The 19376-nt window shown below is 47.4% G+C and overlaps 1 protein-coding gene across 3 annotated transcripts in view; it reads right to left on the reverse strand.

Moving 5' to 3' along the window:
• Nucleotides 1-212: 212 nt before the first annotated feature.
• Nucleotides 213-19376, reverse strand: part of CUNH17orf97 (chromosome unknown C17orf97 homolog) — a 21710-nt gene continuing 2546 nt past the window's right edge. The window contains exons 1-2 of one of the 3 annotated variants that reach the window (XM_028759452.1): nt 3704-4058; nt 213-762 (exon numbers count right to left, since the gene is read on the reverse strand). In XM_028759452.1, the coding sequence (XP_028615285.1) occupies nt 299-762; nt 3704-3908 (669 nt within the window). In that variant the 5' untranslated portion in view covers nt 3909-4058 and the 3' untranslated portion in view covers nt 213-298. Of the gene's footprint in view, nt 763-3703; nt 4059-15011; nt 15867-19376 lie in introns of those variants that run through there. The other 2 variants (XR_003710244.1, XR_003710243.1) reach the window with 2 other exon arrangements.

The raw sequence follows: 19376 nt of genomic DNA on the forward strand, positions 1-19376 counted from the left end.
CTATGTTGACCAGGCTGTCCTCAAACTCAAGAGATCTGCCTGCCTCTGCCTTCCAAGTGCTGGGATTAAGGGCATGCACCACCACTGCCCAGTCATAGGCTCTTAACCACTGAACCGCGCGTCTCCAGTCCCAGGATTACCTTTCTCAATAAGGAAGGTACTCCTAAGTATTCAAGTGTCAACCCCCACACCACAAGCATCGGCTTCCTTCATTCAGGTCTGATTTCTTTTTATTATGATTCTTTTAAAACATTTAAACGTGTGGCAAGGAGGAGCTTGGCAGCAGGAAGGACGGATGTCACTCTGCCGCAGTGGTGGCTAATTCTGGGTGCAGGAGCTTCGCGGCCTCAAAGTAGCTAGAGCTGGGCTGCTTGCTGCTGGGGCTGCAATCTTTGTCTGAGAGGTAGGGCAGGTTCTCCACGCTCTCCTCCACGCAGGGATCCGAATGGAAGCCCTTGAGGGCCACAAGGCGGTACCGCTTCCTTCGGTTCAGCTTGTAGATGCGGATCCTTTCCTTTTCTGCCTCAGGGTCGGTGAGAATCCCATCCCAACGCAGACTCTCGTTGATCTGGCTGGAAAGGCTATCTTCTATTTCAGAAAAGCAGGAGTGATTAATGTTGTAAGAATAGGGAAGGGTTTGCCTATTTTCCTCTTTGTCTCTGGGCTCTGCTCTCGAGCCATGGTCTTTGTGGGGATTTAAGATGTCATGGAAAGATGAAGAAAGCGGCTGATTTTTCCGACCTCGACCGTGATGTTTATCTGCTGAAAAGATAAGGAGACAAGTGTTTGTGTCTGTTCCAGTGCCCAAATAAATCACCAGAGATGTAAGAGACCGGGGCTGTCTTTACCCAGGGTTCAGAAGACAGGAAACTGGGACGGCATCATTGCTAGGATGCTCTGGTCAAGGTATTTTGGGACAAGAGGTACCTTTTTCTTTTTGTGGTGCTGTAGACTGAACCCAAGCTTGTACACACTAAACACAAGCTCCACCACTAATCTACACCCCAGTCCAGGAACCAAGAGGTCCTTGATGCTTCAGTATCCATCAATGTCAACCAACGAATGGGGACATCAGATCTGAAGGCCAGCCTGACTCCTGGTGCCCTGCTCGCTCTACTGTATCTGCTATTCCTCAAGTTAACCTCACCACATGCTCACCAAATACTTCCCAGGTCTGTGACTCTACACGCATCTAGACACTGTATGGTGAAAGAGAGAGAGGACGGAGCTTCCTACATCAGATAATGTGACCTCTAGCATACTGAACCAGGAAATACTCTTTTTAAAGTTAATTATTTTATAAACCAGGAAATACTCGTTTTTCTTTTAAAATGATTTTAAACATTGTGTGTGTGTGTTGTATGAATATATGTTTGTGTACCAGTGCATTCCTGGTGCCCAAGGAGGTCTGAAGTGGGCATCAGATCTATCTCCTGGTAGTGCAGTTACAGGCAGTTGTGACCTACCATGTGGGTACTGGGCATTGAACCTGGGTCCTCTGCAAGAACAAATATTCTTAATAATGAGGCCATCACTCCAGCCCCTCTTTTTTTTTTTTATTTTCTTTCTCCCTGTTTTTTTGTAGTTGTTGTTTATTTGTTTGATTGTTTTTGTTTGTTTTTTTAAAAGATGAATCTTATATAGCCCCAAGAAGCTTCAAATTCCCAATATAGCCTGGGATGACCTTAAACTTCTGATCCTCCTGCCTCCACGCCTCTCACTGATAGAATTGCAAGCATATGCCACCACCCCTGACTTCTGCTGTGCAGAGGATGGAACCCAGGGCTTTGTGAGTGCTATTCGAACAAGAGCTGTCAACCTAGCCCAGGAACACTTCCCTGTGGCTTTGTACCCTCCTCACCTCCTTCCCCTCCTCTCCCTCTCCCTCCTTCTCCCTCCCTCCCCCTTCTCTCTTTTCTTCCTTGACATTAATAGCAATGCAGAACTGCTTGTCAGATGCTGTAAATGGTTATTCTTTATCAGCTCCTATTTCAGGTTTATTTTATTTTATCTTAGAAATATCTCTAGAGAGGCAAGCAGAAGGAGGATAAAGGCAAAAATAAATAAAAAATTCAGTCTTGACATTTCCTTACATTCCTTTTCTCTGAAAACTATCTGGTGTTCCCTGCTGACACTCTGTGGTACACAACATTGTAATTCCTATAGTCAGAAGTTTCAGCAAAAGACAAGACAAGCCTCCATGTTTTGCACACACACACACACACACACACACACACACAGTGGCTGGCTGCCTTAAGCTCCACCTGAAGAAGTAATTATAAGACTTCCATGTTCCCTTCCCCAAATCTCAGGATCATGGGAAACTACTCCTCCTTCCACTGCCTGCTCTGCACACAGAGCCAACACCCCACACCTGAGCCCAGAACTAGCCATATCAAAACAGTGGTCAGGGCCACTTTCCTGAGGGCCAAAGCCACACAAGTTACACTGGAGTTACCTCACTCACAAGCAAGGTCGTTCTGCTTCCCGGTTACACTCTTCATCAGAGTGGGCTCAGTGTCTGCTGGAACATCTGGAGGTTCTATGATTGAACTTTGGGAGAGGCAGGGACTCTGGGTTCCTGGACAGTGCTGGTGTATGTGTATGCAAATGAAGATCCTGGTGAGTGAGATTGTTGTCCATGTTGTGGGTGTGATGTTTGTGGACATCTAAGAATGTAAGTGCCTAGAATACCTGTGTGGGTAGAGTGTTTGGGGCGTAGCTATGCATAGGAGTATCTAGCAGATCTGTGTGTGTACGATGTGAGGGAGTAGCTATGCATGTGAGTGTCTAGGATAGCTGTGTGGGTATGATATCCAGGGGTATCTATGCATGTGAGTGCCTAGTATCTGTGTAGGTGTGCGGTCTGTGTTAGCATTTATGCATGTAAGTGTCTAACCGAATCCACACATGTGTAGACTGCATGTGTACGTGGGATGGAGCAAACCGTACTTTAGGTTTGTCAGAGAGTATCATATTGCTATAAGAAGGCAGTATAAAGAGTGTTGGTGTTACAGCTGGAGAGATCGCTCAGCGGTTAAGAGCACTGGCTGCTCTCCCAGAGGTCTTGAGTTCAATTCCCAGCAACCACATGGTGGCTCACAACTATCTGTAATGGGATCTAATGCCCTCTTCTGGTGTGTCTGAAGACAGCAACAGTGTACTCATATACATAAAATAAATCTTAAAAAAAAAAAAGCATTAGTGTTGACAGGAAGATGAGGCAGGGACTGGTGAGAATTTATGCCGTCCATACACAGCTGCCTAGGATCTGTCCATCTGGGCTGTCTCTTTTTGACTCCGAACCTTGAAATGTCTGTGAGTGAGGGTATGTTTTGACTGAGGGGATAGGAAATGAAGAGAGGTGGGCAGAAGATCACTCTCTGAGGGGCTGGAGGCTTTTGGTGTGGGTATCTGTATGGTCTCTGTGTGGGACCCCACACAGAGATATTAGATGTTAAGGGTTCTTAGTGGAGGGTGTGGTCTCTTTGGCTATACTGGGAAACTAAAGTTGGTAGACTTCCATAGTAATTAAGGGGTCTCTGTGCTGATGAGCACGTAGTCTTTTTGGGTAAATCTGGGCATCTCCGGGCTGCCTTATAGTGTCCTGTCAGGTTTCTGGCCTGAATGGCTTCCAGGTAGAGGGGTATTGGAGGAATCTCACGTTCAAGAGCCAAGCAGCCTCCCTAGCTGCTCCTCTTACCATCGCCCTTGCCTGATCCTTTAGTCTTTTTCTTCTTCTTTTTCTTCTTCACCTTCCGTTTGGCCAGCTCGGAGGAGGTGCCCACGATGGGGGGCAGTTTGGACCCCGGGGAGCCCTCTGCGCCGCCTTCCCGAACCTCCTCCTCCTCCTCGTCCTCACCCTCCTCGCCATACTCCGCCGCCCCGGTCCCACCACGGCCGGCCATCCGCCCGCGGGACCGCGACCTGCGTGCCCGGACACAGCAGAGGACCCGCGCCGGGCGGGCTCCAGGAGCTCACTGCTGGCTCAGACCACGCGTCTCCATGGCGACCGCTCCACGCCATGCGCACAACTAAGAAGTTGCGGGCAGGGGCACCCTAAGGCTCTAGATGTACGCATGCGTGTTTTGATCTGTTTGCGACCTGGTGAGTCAAAGTGCCCAAGGCAAGGCAGGATAAAGACTGTTAATGCTTGAGCTGACAATGACATATCTCATCCACTAATACATGGTTTAAAATATTTATCGTTTTTATTTTTTGAGACAGGGTCTCATGTAGTTCGAACTGGCTGGTCTTGAATTCCTCATTCACTTGTACTCTCTTCCAAGGGCTGGTTACAGGCATGAGCTATTGATGTCTGGCTCCTTCCGTACCCGGCGCCCCATCCTCTACTCACCATTTAAGTTGCCCAGGATGGTCTGGAGCTCAGTGTAGCCCAGGCAGACTCACAATTTTCCTGTTTCAGCCTCCCCAGTAGGATTATATGTATGAGCCACTAGGCCCTCATGAAAATTGTTTTCCTTTTAAAAAAAATTCAGATTTATTAATTTTTAGTTCGTATGAGTTTCTCTTGATTGTATATATGTGCGCCTCTTGTTGATATAGCTGAATGCCTGTGTATTGTAATCTACTTGAGCCCTGGTGTGGGTCGGGGTGCACAGGTCAAGGCTGACTAGATGCTGTGAGTCCTTGGGCCGGCACTGACATATCTCCTCCACACCTGTGCCGGCTCGGAAGTGAGAAGAGTGCACCAGATCCTTTGGACCGTGAATTCCAGACAGCTGTGAGCTGTGGGGTGGGGTGGGGTACCCAAACTGGTCCTCTGCAACAACAGCAAGTGCCGTGAACTGCCGAGGCTCCTCTGAGCATCCTACCTCTAACCCCATGACAGTTCTCATCAAGACCATACTCAATGGCAGGGCACTTTTTTGTTGTTGTTGTTTTTTTTGTTTTTTGAGACAGGGTTTCTCTGTGTAGTTCTGGCTGTCCTGGAACTCACTCTGTAGACCAGGCTGGCCTCGAACTCAGAAATCCGCCTGTCTGTGCCTCCCAAGTGCTGGGATTAAAGGCATGCGCCACCACTGCCCAGCGGCAGGGCACTTATATAACATGTAGGAGACTGAAATGTCTTCACCCACCCAGCACCACAGATTTAAAAAGACTAAACCCGGTGTAACTCCCTTGTTCTTATGTACACATTTCATATCTTCTTGTCGTCTTTCATTTTCTCTTAGATAACCTACTGAGAGTTTGCTGGGATGGCGTCCAACCCATGAGCGTAGTGCACAGTGGCTGCCAGTTATTAGTTAGTACTGGTTCATGCACTTGCACTGGACTCAGGGAAGTGTTGTTTTGCAAAGGACCCTCCTGTTAGACTGACGAGCTCTTTAGTGTGTGCAACAGTTCCACACACAGTGAGCATTCAGCATCTGCCTCTGGCCTTAAGAAGTGAGGGCGGTGGGGTGGCTCAGCAGAACATGCACTGACCACCAAGCCTGACAACTGGAGTTCAATCCCCAGGACCCACATGGTAGATGGGAAAAAACAGACTCTAGAAAGTTGTCCTCAGACCTCATGCATTCCGTGGCATTCATGCATGGGTGCGTGCACACACACTAAATAAACGTGATAGAAAAGGAGTCATATGCCGGGTCGTGGTGGCGCACGCCTTTAATCCCAGCACTTGGGAGGCAGAGGCAGGCGGATTTCTGAGTTCGAGGCCAGCCTGGTCTACAGAGTGAGTTCCAGGACAGCCAGGGCTATACAGAGAAACCCTGTCTTGAAAAAACAAAAAAAAAAAACAAAAAAAGAAAAAGAAAAGGAGTCATATGACACACAAATGACAGCTGTCCTTTGTGCAGCTGGCCTGCTGCTCTGTCTGGAGTTTGTTTGCAGATGTCCTGGGCCCAAGTCAGTGCCTGTATACAGGCTCTGGGAGGGGTGGTTGTTCTCCCCTTGTCCTACCTCCCAGCTGCCCCTCCTTGCCTGAACGCTTGACTGGCCAGAGATAGCTTGGCCGTTTTTCTTCCATTCATGAAGGTTGTGTGGGGCCAGCCAGTGACTATAAAGGAGGTTACCTTCAGTGAGGGGGTGCATTTTATGAAAATCACTTGCAAGGGAGGCTTTTGCAGTTGTTTTTAAATGTTTTTGTGAATTCTTTTGAGAATTCCACACATGTACACAATGTGTTTTGACCATATTCACCTCCCCAATTTTACTCTCTACTTTCTTACTTCCTCCCAACTTTGTGGCTGTTCTAGAACTCTGTGTGTAGACCAGCCTACACCAGAACTCACTATGTAGACCAGGCTGGCCTAGAACTCACTGTATAGACCAGGCTGTTCTAGAACTCACACTGTAGACCAAGCTGTTCTAGAACTTACTCTGCAGGCCAGTCTGGCCTGAAACTTACAGACATCTGCCTGCCTCTGCCTCCCAAGTGCCAAAAGTAAAGGCATGCGCCTCCATGCCCAGCCCATTTTTTTTTTTTAAATTACCCACTAAATGCAATTTGTACTGCCCATATACGCATGGGTCTGGTGTCATCCACTGGAACATAGCTGACCTACCAAGGGCAATACCCTAAAGAAAATTTGAGTCTCCCTCCCCCAGAAGCCATCAACTGTTAGTAACTCTTCAGGTAGGGGTGTGAGCTCATGTTCCACCCGCATCACTGTTGAGTGAATTCATCTTGTGCAGGTCCCACCGTGAGCGAGCTTACAGGTACTTTAACTGTTCTTTCACCTGGTCTCGAAGTTCGGTCCCTGACTCCTTTCTTAGCCTGAGTCTTGGGATTTCTAAGCCATCTCTGTACCAAAATCGCTTCATAAGGTCTACTGTGCCTCTTGGGTTTTGTTTTGTCAATTTGACACAAGTTAGAGTCATCTGGGAAGAGGGACTCTCAGTTAAGAAAATGCCTCCATCAGATTGGCCAGGAGGCAACTCTGAGGGAGTATTTTCTTGATTAGTGATTGAGATGGGAGGGCCCAGCTCACTGTGGGTAGTGCCACGCCTGGGCAGATGGTCCTAGGTGCAGTAAGGAAGCAGGTTGAGAAAGCTGTGAGGGATAAGCCAGTAAGCAGCTCTGCCTCTGGATCAGTAAGCATGGCCTCTGCATCAGCGCCTGCCTCTGAGTTTCTGCCTTCATGCATTTCTGCCTTGGCTTCTTTTGGTGATGGACTGTTGCCTGGGAGTTAAATGAACCCTTTCCTCTCCAAGCTATTTTTAGTCATGGTGTTTTATTACAACCAGAGAAAACAAACTAAGACTGTCATTGGTAGTTTTCATTTGTTTGTTTTGTTTTGTTTTGTTTGAGACAGGATCTCACCGTGTAACTCTGGCTAGCCTGGAACTCACTTTGTAGATCAGGGCAATCTCAAACCTGGAGAGATCCACCTGTTTTTGCCTCCTAAATGCTGGGATTAAAGCCATGTACCACTAAGCCTGGAGTTCTTTTGAGATGAAAGAGAGAGGAGAGATTTCATTTTAAATTTATATGTATATATTTGTGTCGGTGTGTAGGTATGTGCACACGAATGCAGTCATAGGTATTTGTGAGCTGATGTGGGTGCTGGGAACTGGACTCAGGTCCTGAGAGAGCAGTCTGTGTTCCTAACCCCTGAGCTATCTCTGCAGCCTGCCCTCTTCCCCTCTCCCTCCCCCTCCCCCAGTGTTATTCTGGGACACTCTCCTGTCAGTCTTCCTCTGTCCTCAGCATGCTTGACTACACAGTGGCATTCCACACTGCTGCTGTCCTCTGCTTCCTCTTTATTTGTCATTTATTTTAACTTTTAAACATGTGTTTTGAAACAGTGCCTTACCATAAACTCTGGCTGGCCATGAACTTGCTACCCTCCTGTCTTGACTCCACAGATGCTGGGGTAATAGGCATGGGCCATCATATCCAGCTTCTCTTTCTTGAAATATCACATTTGATTGGCTTTTTGGACATTTTGTGGTTTAGTCAGCTTTCCTTTATTATAACAAACAGATAAATCAAGCCACCCTTGCTGCTCATGGTAGCTCACACCTGCAATCCCAGTACTTGGGAAGCTGAGGTAGGAGGATTTCCACAAGTTTGAGGCCAGCTTGGGCTGCATAATAAGTTCCAGACTGATCCAGACTACAAACTAACATTTCATCTCAAAAAAGCAGAATGAGTTTTAAGGTTTGGCCCATAATCTGTCAGCACATTGCTCCGGGTCTGTGGCGAGACTTCCCATCATGGTGCAAGGCCAAGGTGGAGAAAAATGACTCCCTTATGGCTGGGAAGTGAAGGAGGAAAGGGAAGAAGCTGGGGCCCCATAAGCCCCTTGAGGGAGCTCCAACTGGGTCCCACCTCAGAGTTTCTGGTACCTGTGATTAGTGCCACTCTAGAGAGCAAGCCTTACCACATGGGACTGTGGGAGACTGAATGGCGGCAATGCATGCTGGTTCTCGGGCCACTCACTATGGACATTACCCCTCCCTTCCCAGCCACAAACACTGAGCTTCCTCAGTTCTTGAGGTTCTCCCTATGTATTTTCTTCATCTTGTCTCCTCTTCCTCTTTTTTTCCTTAAGACAAGATCTCCTTATTACCCCATATAAAACTATCTATGTAACCCAGGAAGACCTCAAACTCTTGCATCAGGCTCCCAACAGATGGGATCACAGGTGTGGACTACCGTGCAGAGCAGTTCTCCGAAGGCATCCCCACCCACGCTTGCAAGCTGACACCATTACCTCTGTGCTGTTGACTTCCAACGTTCTGTCTTTAGCCTGGAGCTCACAGATCCACATCCAGCATCCAACTTAACCCCCCCATTGCACAGATTCACCAGGGCAGACAGCATCAGTTACTGCGTTAATCATTGTGTTGGTTTGAGTTCCCCCGAAAGCAAACTTTTAAGCAAAAAGTTGAGTGCAAAGAGTTTACCTGGGAGACAATCCCAGGAAATATTCGTAGAATGGTAATAAGTAAGACCGGAGATGAGACAGATCACAAAATGCCTCAGTTAACGCTAAGCACTTCTGCAAAGCCAGAGTGCAATTCTCCTAGAGAGCTCTGGGTGGCGCTGTAAAACACGCCCACAGCGCTTCCAATTGAGACACCAAGATGCCGCTTGGTTAATTATCCACCAGCTCCAGAAAAGTGTTGAATTTCCAGTGACTCTGGCTTACTCTGGCAGGCCCAACATGCATGCCCTATGCAAGATAGGGTTTAAGGGCTGGAGAGAGATATGTGGTTTTCCCCCGCTTTCGTGAATCGTCAGCTAATTCGGTCCACAAGGGCAAAGGGAGCAGAGACAGGGAGACGAGGGGTGGGGGTTGGGGGAGTGCCGGAAGCCCTGTGAGATGATACGGTGGATGACCACACTGGACCACTTGTCAGTGGGCAGATCATCTTTACTTAGGGTGATTGAAGGCTTACAAAAAGTTTAAGGGGACTGAGGGCAGGGACTTCCAAGGTCACTGACTGAGGGCTTAGGGTACCTAGCAAACCTCATTAGCATGAGGAAGCATTTCAGGAATCTCAGGTGCTGGCTGAACAGGTTTTGTCAGAAGAAAGGAAATTGATCCTATAAACTAATTAAGGCTTCATGACATTCCTTAGTTAGAGGTAAGTGAGAGGGCTTAGGATCCCCCAGACAAGGTCAGAGAAGGAGAAAACCTGCTAACAAGGGGGTCTCCCATATTTCACCAAGCCCAAAGGCTATCCAGTTATGGTGGACTTTGACCTTAATTAGCACACACCCTACTTTCCCACAGAGATGTCTTGGCAGTTAAGAACACCAACTGCTCTTACAGAGGACCCAGGTTCGATTCCCAGCACCCACGTGGCAGCTCACAACGATCATGTAGTCTAAATACACATGCACAAAAAAATAAACAAAAAAAAATTAAAAAAAAAAAAAGAGTTGAGGTAAAAGGCCTCTAGCACAAGTTGGTGAGCGGCCAAGCTGGGAGTGGCCGACTGCTCTCCGATATCCTGCTGCAGAATGCACTGGTCTGGCTTGGATACCTGCTGCAGGTAGGTTTTCCTGATCTCAGGGTGGAATCCAAGAGGACCACTGTGACGATCCTAGTTGTTGGTCTCACAGAAGGAATTTGGGACCCACTGCTGGCCAGTGAGTCTTGAAGGACCTCTCCTGAAGGCTTCTGGGAAGTGCTCCTCTACTGTCAACATTGTCCTCTGTGGACGTGGTGCCAGGTCATGGGCAGCATCTTGCATAGTGATGAGAGTTAAAGTGAGGACAAAGTCAATGCCCCAAACAGGAGAGACTCTGGAAATGCAACCTTGGAGATAGGTCTAAGAAAAAAATTTTTGTCTTTAGAATTCATTTTTAATTATGTGTGTGCAGGTGTCCTCAGAAGCCAATGTGTCAGACCCTCTCTGAGCTGGAATTACAGGCAGTTGTGAGCTGTGAAACATAGGTGCTAGGAACCAAACTCAGCTCTTCGGCAAGGGCAGCATGGGATTCTAAATGCTGAGCCATCTCTCCAGCCCCCCAGAATAAACAAAGCTTTACCTCTATGATCTTAGCACTTGGGAAGGTGGAGACGGAGGAGTAAGAGTAGGTTAGTCAGTTACATATAGAGATCAAGGCTAGCCTGGGCTATATGTGAGCCTGTCTCAAGAACCAAAAAGCAAAATAAAAGCAAGCTATTGAAAGGTGGATCTAGCCTTTGTCCCTCTAGCCTGTTCCCCAACTCATTTCTCCCTCGAGGCTTCCTGACAGCAATCGGGTGCTAAGAGCAAGACTCCCCTCCCTCAGCAGCAGGAAGATGGCACCAGGACCCCTGTAGGGTCCCTACAACAGACCCATGAGGATGCTACAGCCCAGCCAGAGCTGAAGATCCTGAGCACATGCAGATTTCTGGCTTTTGTTCTTGTTGTACAGTTCCTGAGCTGTTGTCAGGATGTGGGTAAGTCCTCTCCCCAGCAGTCTGGCTGGCCTAATGGAAATAAAACTGTCCTTGCTCCACTGCCTCCTCTCTTTAGTAACTGGGCTCAGAAGGCTGCAAGTGGACAGGCCTGATCTGGTCCCGCCGCACAGGGTGGATCTTGGAACTAAAACATTAAGTAAAAGGGGCCATTTCAGGGAGGATGTGGAACTGAACAGGGGGTTGGTTTAGAGGTGAATGCTGCTCTTCCAGGGGACCTGAGTTCAGTTCCCAGCACCCAAGTCAGACTGTCACGACTGCCTGTGAGTCCAGACAAGGGAGATCTGAAGCTTCGGGCCTATGGGCACCTACACTTACGTGCACAAACACATGAAGAAGAATAAAAGTAAACCTTAGAGATAAATATGAGAGTTTATGCCTGCATCCTCAGCTCTAGGAAGTCAATCTGGAAGGTCAAAGACGCAGCATCCTATTGTGTAAGAAAGGTGACATCGGCCAGGCATGGTAGTACACCCCTGTACTCTCAGTACTTGGGAGAGGTCAAGGTCCCCATTTACACAGCAAATTTCGGGCTAACTTGGGGCTAGTTTCTTTATGTGAAGAAAGAAAAACTAACTACAAACATCATTATTGCTTTCCAGGAGAATAAGACCATTAATCAGCTTACGCATGTGTATATACATGTACGTTTCTACACATACATGTACGTTTCTACACATACATACATATAAATATAAGTGTAGACTTTATATAGCATTCAAAAATCAATAGGGCAAATGTGATATTTTCTTTCTTTTAAACACTTTAGTCTGTGGTGTGTGTGTGTGCGCGCGTGCGTGTGTACGCACATGCACTCCTGAGAATGCGTGCATGTACATGAATGCAGGGATAAACAGGTGGGTGTGGTCAAAGGACAATTTTTTGGAAGTTGGTAGCCTCTTTTCACCTGAGTTTTGAGGCAGGGCCTCTCCTGTTTCTGCCACTGTACCGTGTACTCCAGCTGAGCTGACCTATGAGCTTCCAGTTAATTCTCCCGTCTCTTTCCTTCGCTCTTGCTCTAGTAGCACTGGCATTATTGATATGCACTAGCAAGGCTAGCTTCACTGTGTAGCCTGAACCTGTTCTGTAGTCCATGCTGGCCTTGAACTCACAGAGATCTGCTTCCCAGGTTCTGAGGTTACACCTGTGTGACTTGACTTTTTGACAAGTATAATGAATTAATTTTTATTTTATTCACTCAGTTCAATTTTGTTTTGTATCTAAGAATGAACAGTCGATCCTCCTGCCTCTCTCTACCTCCCACGTGCCTGGGTTAAGAGCATACCCCATCATATTTGATTTATACAACCCTGACATTGAACCCAGGACCCCCACATACTAGGCAAGAATGCTACCAACTGAGGTATATCTCCTGCCTTGAGTTTTATCTTTCTGAGTCAAGGTCTTGCTGGGGCCTGGACAGGGGCCAGGATAACCTGGAACTCTGGCTCAGCAGGCCCTGCCACCAAGCCTTACTGCCTGAGTTCATTCCTTGCAATCCACATGGTAGTAGGAGAGAACCAACTTCTGAAGATTGTCTTCTGAGTCTCCTTCCCACAACAGTAATTAATTACAAAATTGAAAAGGTTTAGCCGGGGTTGTTGGCACATACGTGTGGTCTCCACTCCTCAGAAGGCCGAGGCAAGAGGATCAGCTGAGACTACAAACACAACATGATAAGGCTCCAATTCAAACCATGGGGACTTAGCATCTGTTTACTCCTCCCATAAATACTTCCCAACCTAAAGAAGTACAGTGAGCAAGGGGCAACTCTCAGAGAGCCCTGTTTGTGGATCCCCTGTCTAGTCCCTGATGTCAGAGCATGTGGCGTGTTTAGCTCATATGCTCTGAATGAATGAATGAATGAATGAATGAATGAATGAATGGTGTAGGATAATGGAACTCCCTGTCATCCCTCTGTGAGGGACGGAACCAGTATAACCCTGTCTGAAAGGTGAAGAAACCAGAACAAATTCAAAGTGGCTTGCTCAAACATTTCATGTTAATTAGCCATCAAGTACTCCTGGAACCCACTGTCCCGGTGGGTTTATGTGTTTGTCTGTCTGTGTATATATGGGGGGTGTGGCTTGGGGAGGGGATGGGATCCAGGATCTTACATGTGTTCAGCATACTCCCTGCCACTGAGCCTCTGGCCTGCTCTATGGCTTCTTGCAGAACACAAGAGGCTCCACAAGATGGATGGTGTTTCGTGGTCTGTGCTGGCTTCCTTGCTTGCACTTTCTCCCTGTGGTCTCAGCAACTGAGAGGAGTGAGGTCTGAGTATGTCTTTGTGAGGATCAGGTTTCCATCCTTTGGCTCGGTTACTTTGGGTAGCATTTGTGGCTTTGTGGCTCCCTGCTAGCTGCACAGCCTGGGTTCCCCAGTGGGCTGCTGTCCTGGATGTTTCTCTTGGTGCTGTCCAATCCTGCTGTCTGTATGTTCCCCAAGGCAGGCAGGCTGCACCCATGTTTCATCAGCATTAGCTTTAGATTTGGGCCAAAGGAGTCCCTGATGTGGGTCTTGTGTTTCACAGGATCTGGCTCAGCCTTTGCTGCAGTGACCTCCGTGAAGGGACAGAGATGCTGTAGTCTAAGCTCTTGTCCACCAGAGGCTGTCCTATGCTTTTTCTAACCCACAGTCTTAGTACCTGGACCTTTTCATTTCTTATGCAAACGATGTTGGCCTGCTTGGAGAAACCATGTGGGCCTCCTCCCTTTGTCCACCTTCCTGGGCACCTCCAGGCCAAGGTCAACATGGGTAGAACCTGGAAAAGCAGCTCAAAGTTTCCAAACCTGTGCCCTCAAGGGACCATTTCAGACTAAGTTGGGAACAAGAAGAGGAGGGGACAGGCTGTGGGATGGCACAGAACCCCCATGGCTTTAAAATTTGAAACTGAAATCTGGTCTGGCAGATTGGAGTGCAGATATATTTGTCAAGGTAGGCGATTGGTATGTATTTTACTTAACACTCTGTCAATTTAATTTCTAACATTTAATATTCGCACATATGGTGCGTGGTCCCTATGTCTGTGCTTGCCCTGGGCTTTGCAACTGTTAAAGGCAGGTCTGGGGCTAAGAATGTAGCTCAGTGGCAGTGTGCTTGTATAGCACATGGAGTACCTAAGCTCAAGCCCTCGTACAGAAGGAGAAAAAGAAGAGGGTATGTTAGTATTCGTTTTGAGGGCTGGGCTGTAGCTCAGTAGGTAGAGTGCTTGCCTACCTGGTGTGTGAAGCCCAATGCCCCATACCCTGATGCTCTGAAGACTGAGTTCAATCCCTGGCTCCGTACAAACTGGCTGTGGTGGTGCACACCTGTAATTCTTTCACTTGGGAGGTAGAGGCAGGTTCCAAGTCACCCTTGGCCTTCTGAAAAATATAATAAGACTGGGGACAGACTGGAGAGATGGCTCAGAGGTTAAGGGTGGTAGCCCAGTTCTCAGCACTACACTGGATGGCCCCCAACAGCCCACAGCTCTAGCTCCTGGGAATCCAGCACCCTCTGCTGGCCTGTGAAGGCACTTGAGTTGTCAACACACACACACACACACACACACACACACACACACACCATACACACACAGAAAAACAAAAATAAAATCTTTAAGAGAAAAAAGTAAAAATACCTAGCGAGAGAGTCCTCCTCTCCCATTGAAATGGAACGAAAGCCTGCTCGCTCTCATCCATCGGTCCTTCAGTGACACCAGCCTCTTCCAGGGTATCCTTTCCTACCTCACATACCTTTAGAAAGGGGAAAGATAAAGCCACACCCTATGGCTAGGTCCATAAGTTACACCATGTCCAGATGGTGGTGACTGCCTAGCAACTTCATTTCTTTTCCTTCCTCCTCTTCTCCTTCTTGAGACAGGGTCTCACTCTGTAGACCAGGCTGGCTTCAAACTCACAGAAATCTGCTTGCCTCTGCCTTCTGGGCCCTGGAGTTAAAAGTATGTACCACTACACCTGTTTGTAACTTCTCAAAAAAAAAAAGCCATCAGCCTGATTTAAGCTGTTGTGAGACAAAAACCAAAAGAATAAATTGAGGAAAGGAAGGAAGGAAGGAAGGAAGGAAGGAAGGAAGGAAGGAAGGAAGGAAGGAAGGAGCAGCACCAGGCTCACTGATGCCTGATACCTCCTTCATACTCTTCCTGTGTACCTACTGTTCCTCCAACATGCTGAGCACTTCCATGTGTGTGTGTGTGCACGTGCGTGTGCGTGTGTGTATTTCTGGGGTTTAATCTCAGTGTCTCATGAACACCAGTCAATCGCTCCGCCAATTAGCTGCATCCTGAGTCTGTGGAAGCATCCTGCTGCAGTGTTTCCTCCCTCATCCTCCTTATCAGCCGGGACTTCCTTAACTGCATCTGCCTACGCTCTTTCCTGCCTGTATTTTCTCCCTAGTCCTTCTTGCAGTTTAACATACAGGATCCAGTTGTTTTCCTCAGCCGTCTGGCTGTCTTTGCTGGAACACATTGCAAACTTTTAGTTCTGTCCACTGTTGAATCCCCAACCCTCAAAACTGTGTCCAACACACAACAGGTGTGCAACAAAGATTCTGGTGGCCCGCATTTGTGACCCTAGTATTTGGGAGGTTGAGGCAGGAAGATTGCTAAAAATTTGAGTCTGCTTGAATTTCACCTCAATTTAAAAAAAAAAAGTTATAATATGCAAAGCACCAGCTAGCTCTCAGGCTCTTGGGCCCCCAGGCACTGCTGGGGGGGGGGGCAGTGGAAGGGCTGAGAATGAAGTAGGGGTGTATGGGCTGGATTGGCCCATAGCCAAAGGGGAGAAGCGGAGAAAGTGCTCTGGATGGGTCCCTTGGGGATGAGAGCTCTTGGTTGCCGCTGCTCAGCTCTCTTGGCTTGGTCATGGCTGGCTTGGCTTGTTTGCCTGGGTTGGTGGTCTCCATAGCTGGGAACACAGAGAGGTCTTCTGCGGGAGATTAGGCAGCAGCATGAAGGCCTGCTCCACTGTTCCCCATGGCCTATTTCGAAGAAGAGAAACAGTCCATAGTTTTACGATGTTCATTGTCATGGTGGAAAGTAGATGAAAACTATACCCCAGTTTCCTCAGAGCAAGCCTGAGGTTAAATATCATTTGTAAGGAGGGGGGTCTGGGAAGGAATCTTTAATTGGCTACGCCCCTCTGGCCTTTAGGTACCTCATTAATATGGAGATCTGACTTGAGGCTCCTAGCTGAAAGACTCAAATCTATGGAGGTCTGCAGCCTTGGGTCAGGAACCTGGAGTCTGGGAGTGTGGCAAACACCTACAGTCCCTTGCAGGGAACCCTGTGGGATCACCTGCTGGGTGACAGGGTTTCAAACCTAGCTCAACTAGAAATCAGTCTGTCTTTCAAGGTCCTACAGCTTTGAGCTTATAAAATCAGTATAACATCTGGTTTGAAGATGCAAAGTTAGAGTACAAATGGCAGCAAGAGACTGGGAAGCCTTAGTTCACTGCTTTGATTGAGACAGATGATCTTGCTGTGTAGCCTAGACTGACCGAAAGCTTTTTATTTATTTGTTTGTTTGTTTATTTTTGATTTTTCAAGACAGGGTTTCTCTGTGTAGCCTTGGCTGTCCTGGAACTCACTCTGTAGACCAGGCTGGCCTCGAACTCAAAAATCTGCCTGCCTCTGCCTCCCAAGTGCTGGGATTAAAGGCGTGCGCCACCACTGCTCGGCTAGCTTTTTATTTTTTAAAGATTTATTTATTTTATGAATATGACAGCTCTGTCCACATGTACACCTGCAGACCAAACGAGGGCGTCAGAACTCATTATAGATGGTTGCCGGGACTGGGGGGCCTCTGGAAGAGCAGCAGGTGCTCCAGACCTTTCGTAGTATACTTCTGAGGGATTTATGTAGGCTTGTGCCATTAGGCCCAGTGAAACTCCCAAGTCTTGCTTTTGTTGCTGTTGGTTTTGTTTTATAATTCAGGTTGGCTCCAAACTTGCTTCGTAGCTGAGAATGACCCTGAGCTTATTTAAAAAAAAAAAAAAATTTATTGGGGCTGGAGAGATGGCTCAGCAGTTAAGAACACTGACTGCTCTTCCTGAGGTCCTGAGTTCAATTCCTAGCAAACACATGGTGGCTCACAACCATCTGTAATGGGATCTGATGCCCTCTTCTGGTGTGTCTGATGAGAACAACAGTGTGCTCATACACACAAAACAAAATAAATAAATCTTTAAAAGATTATTTTATCATTGTATGTGTGTAGATGTTCTGCCAAAAGCTGGCTCGTTTTGTAGCCAAGCTACATTCAAACTTATGACATTCCCCTTACCTCAGCTTCTAGTGCTGGGATTAGATTACAGATGTATACCACCATGTCTGGATTTAAAATATATCTATTATTCATTTATTCTTCTATGGTATGAGTGTTTTGCCTGCATGTATGCCTGTACCACATGTAAGCCCGGTATTGGCAGAGACTAGGAGAGGATGCCAGATTCCCTAGAACTGGAGTTGGATACAGTTGTGAGATATCCCTATGGATGTTGGAAATCAAACCCAGGTCCTCTGGAGGAGCAGTCAGTTCTCTTAACAGCTGAGCCATCTCTCCAGCCCTGGATTTTACTTTTTCCAACCTACACTGCAAATTAAAGTCCTCTTATGAGCCAGATTTCCCCTCTGCTCTAATTTGTATGTCCTAGCCCCCAGCGCTTTGCTAACTAATGATGTTTGGATATAGGACCAGTGAAGGTTTAGATGGTTTAGTACCCTGAAGCTAAATGCTCCTGGATGTACTAGTGATTCCGGCAACTTGGAAAGTTGAGGCCAGAGGATTACCAGAGCCGAGGAGTTTGAAACCAGTTTGAGCAATAAACGAAGAACCTGTTTCAAGGTGAGTTGGGGCTAGACCCAGTCATACACAGGAGAGACAAAAGGATAGACAGCCATCAGCAAGTTAAGGCAAGACCTCAGAAGAAGCCAGTTTGTGGTCCCGCCATCTCAGGCTTCCTGACTAGAGAGCACAGAGCCAACATAAATCTTGTTTAATAGGTGCTGGTCGTCCTTGTCTGTGCTCTGTCTATGGGGCTTCCTTGTGGAAGGCCAAGAAAACAATGCAGAACCTTCTGTCCCCCTTCTTGCCTCCCCCTCAAGACCATAGCTTTACTGCTGTTTCCTGTTCTCCACCTGAGACCAGGTTCACCCTGTGACTTCCTGGTATGTTTAGCCACCAGAGCAGAGAAACTCAGCTTAGTTAATGGTGGATGTGGAAGGACTCACTGTCACCCCTGCCCAGCTCCAGATTTTGATCTGGCTAGGCAGGAGCTGGGACTACAGAAAGCGATGTGGACCATGAAATTTGGCAAGGTCAAGCAAGGGACTGTTACGAAGGGGTGGATATGGGTATGAAGAGGTGGGCACACTTCACAAGGGAAGTCACCCGGATGCTCACTCATTCCATCTTGAGGCTGTGTCCTAGTCCAGCTATATGCCAATTCCTTAGGATTGAGCTTAGGTTTGCTTCTTTTTGCTATGTTGTTATCAACTTAAGAATGCTGGGAATTTTTACCCAGCCCAGGACCTCAACAATGTAGTCTAAGCCACCATCACAATAACCACAATATGCCAATTAAAGGGATAACTAGTTGAGGCTGAGATGGCTCAGTAAAGTGCCTGCCAGCCAAGCTTGAGGATGGTCCTCACTCAATAAAAGCCTGGCTTGGAGTGTGTCTGTAACCCCAGGGCTGTGGGTGAGAGACAGGCAAATTCTTGGAGTTCACTGGTGAGCAAAAGTCCACCAGGTAGAGCATGATCAAGGAAGACACCTGGGGTGACCTCTGGGCTCCATACATGTGTCCATGTACACACACATGCACATATGCACACGTACTTACATGCACATACATCCTGCATGAATAACACACGAGCATTAATGGCAACAAGGAATGGAAACAGATGTAGCCAGTGTGGTGTGTTGTGCAGTGGCCCAGATAAAAGGGCTCAGTTATCCCAAGTTCATATTCAGAGATTTGACATGAACTTTAGATTTAAATTGAGGAAAAACTGGAGCAGGGGAAGAGAAGCTGCAAAATCTAGCAGTCTTAACCACAGTGAGGGCTGAGCTACACTGTCTCACTTCCGAGTCTGTTCGAGACATCACTGTGGTCATCTAAGGAGGCGAACTAGTTCCCAGGGGAGCACACCTGGGTGCAGCCTAGACAGCATCAGGGACAGCCCTCCTTCCTTTGAGTGGGTATTGTCCTGCTGGGCGTCTCCCTGTTACTTGTAAGTAATTTTTGCTTTAAATGACAAAGATGTGTTTATCCATCAGCCCTAATGCCTTGATGTTCCTTAAATATCAGGTGACTGCAGGTTTAGGGCAATGACTGAATGCCAGGCTTTAGCAAAAGTAATTTCTTTTCTTTTTTCTTTTCTTCTTCCTTCCTTCCTTTCTCTCTTTCCTTTCTCTCTCTCTCTCTCTCTCTCTCTCTCTCTCTCTCTCTCTCTCTCTCTCTCTCCTTGTCTTTCTCTCTCTTTCT

This window comes from Grammomys surdaster, unplaced genomic scaffold, assembly GCF_004785775.1.
Source record: "Grammomys surdaster isolate TR1022 unplaced genomic scaffold, NIH_TR_1.0 126278, whole genome shotgun sequence".
Taxonomy (NCBI): Eukaryota; Metazoa; Chordata; class Mammalia; order Rodentia; family Muridae; genus Grammomys; species Grammomys surdaster.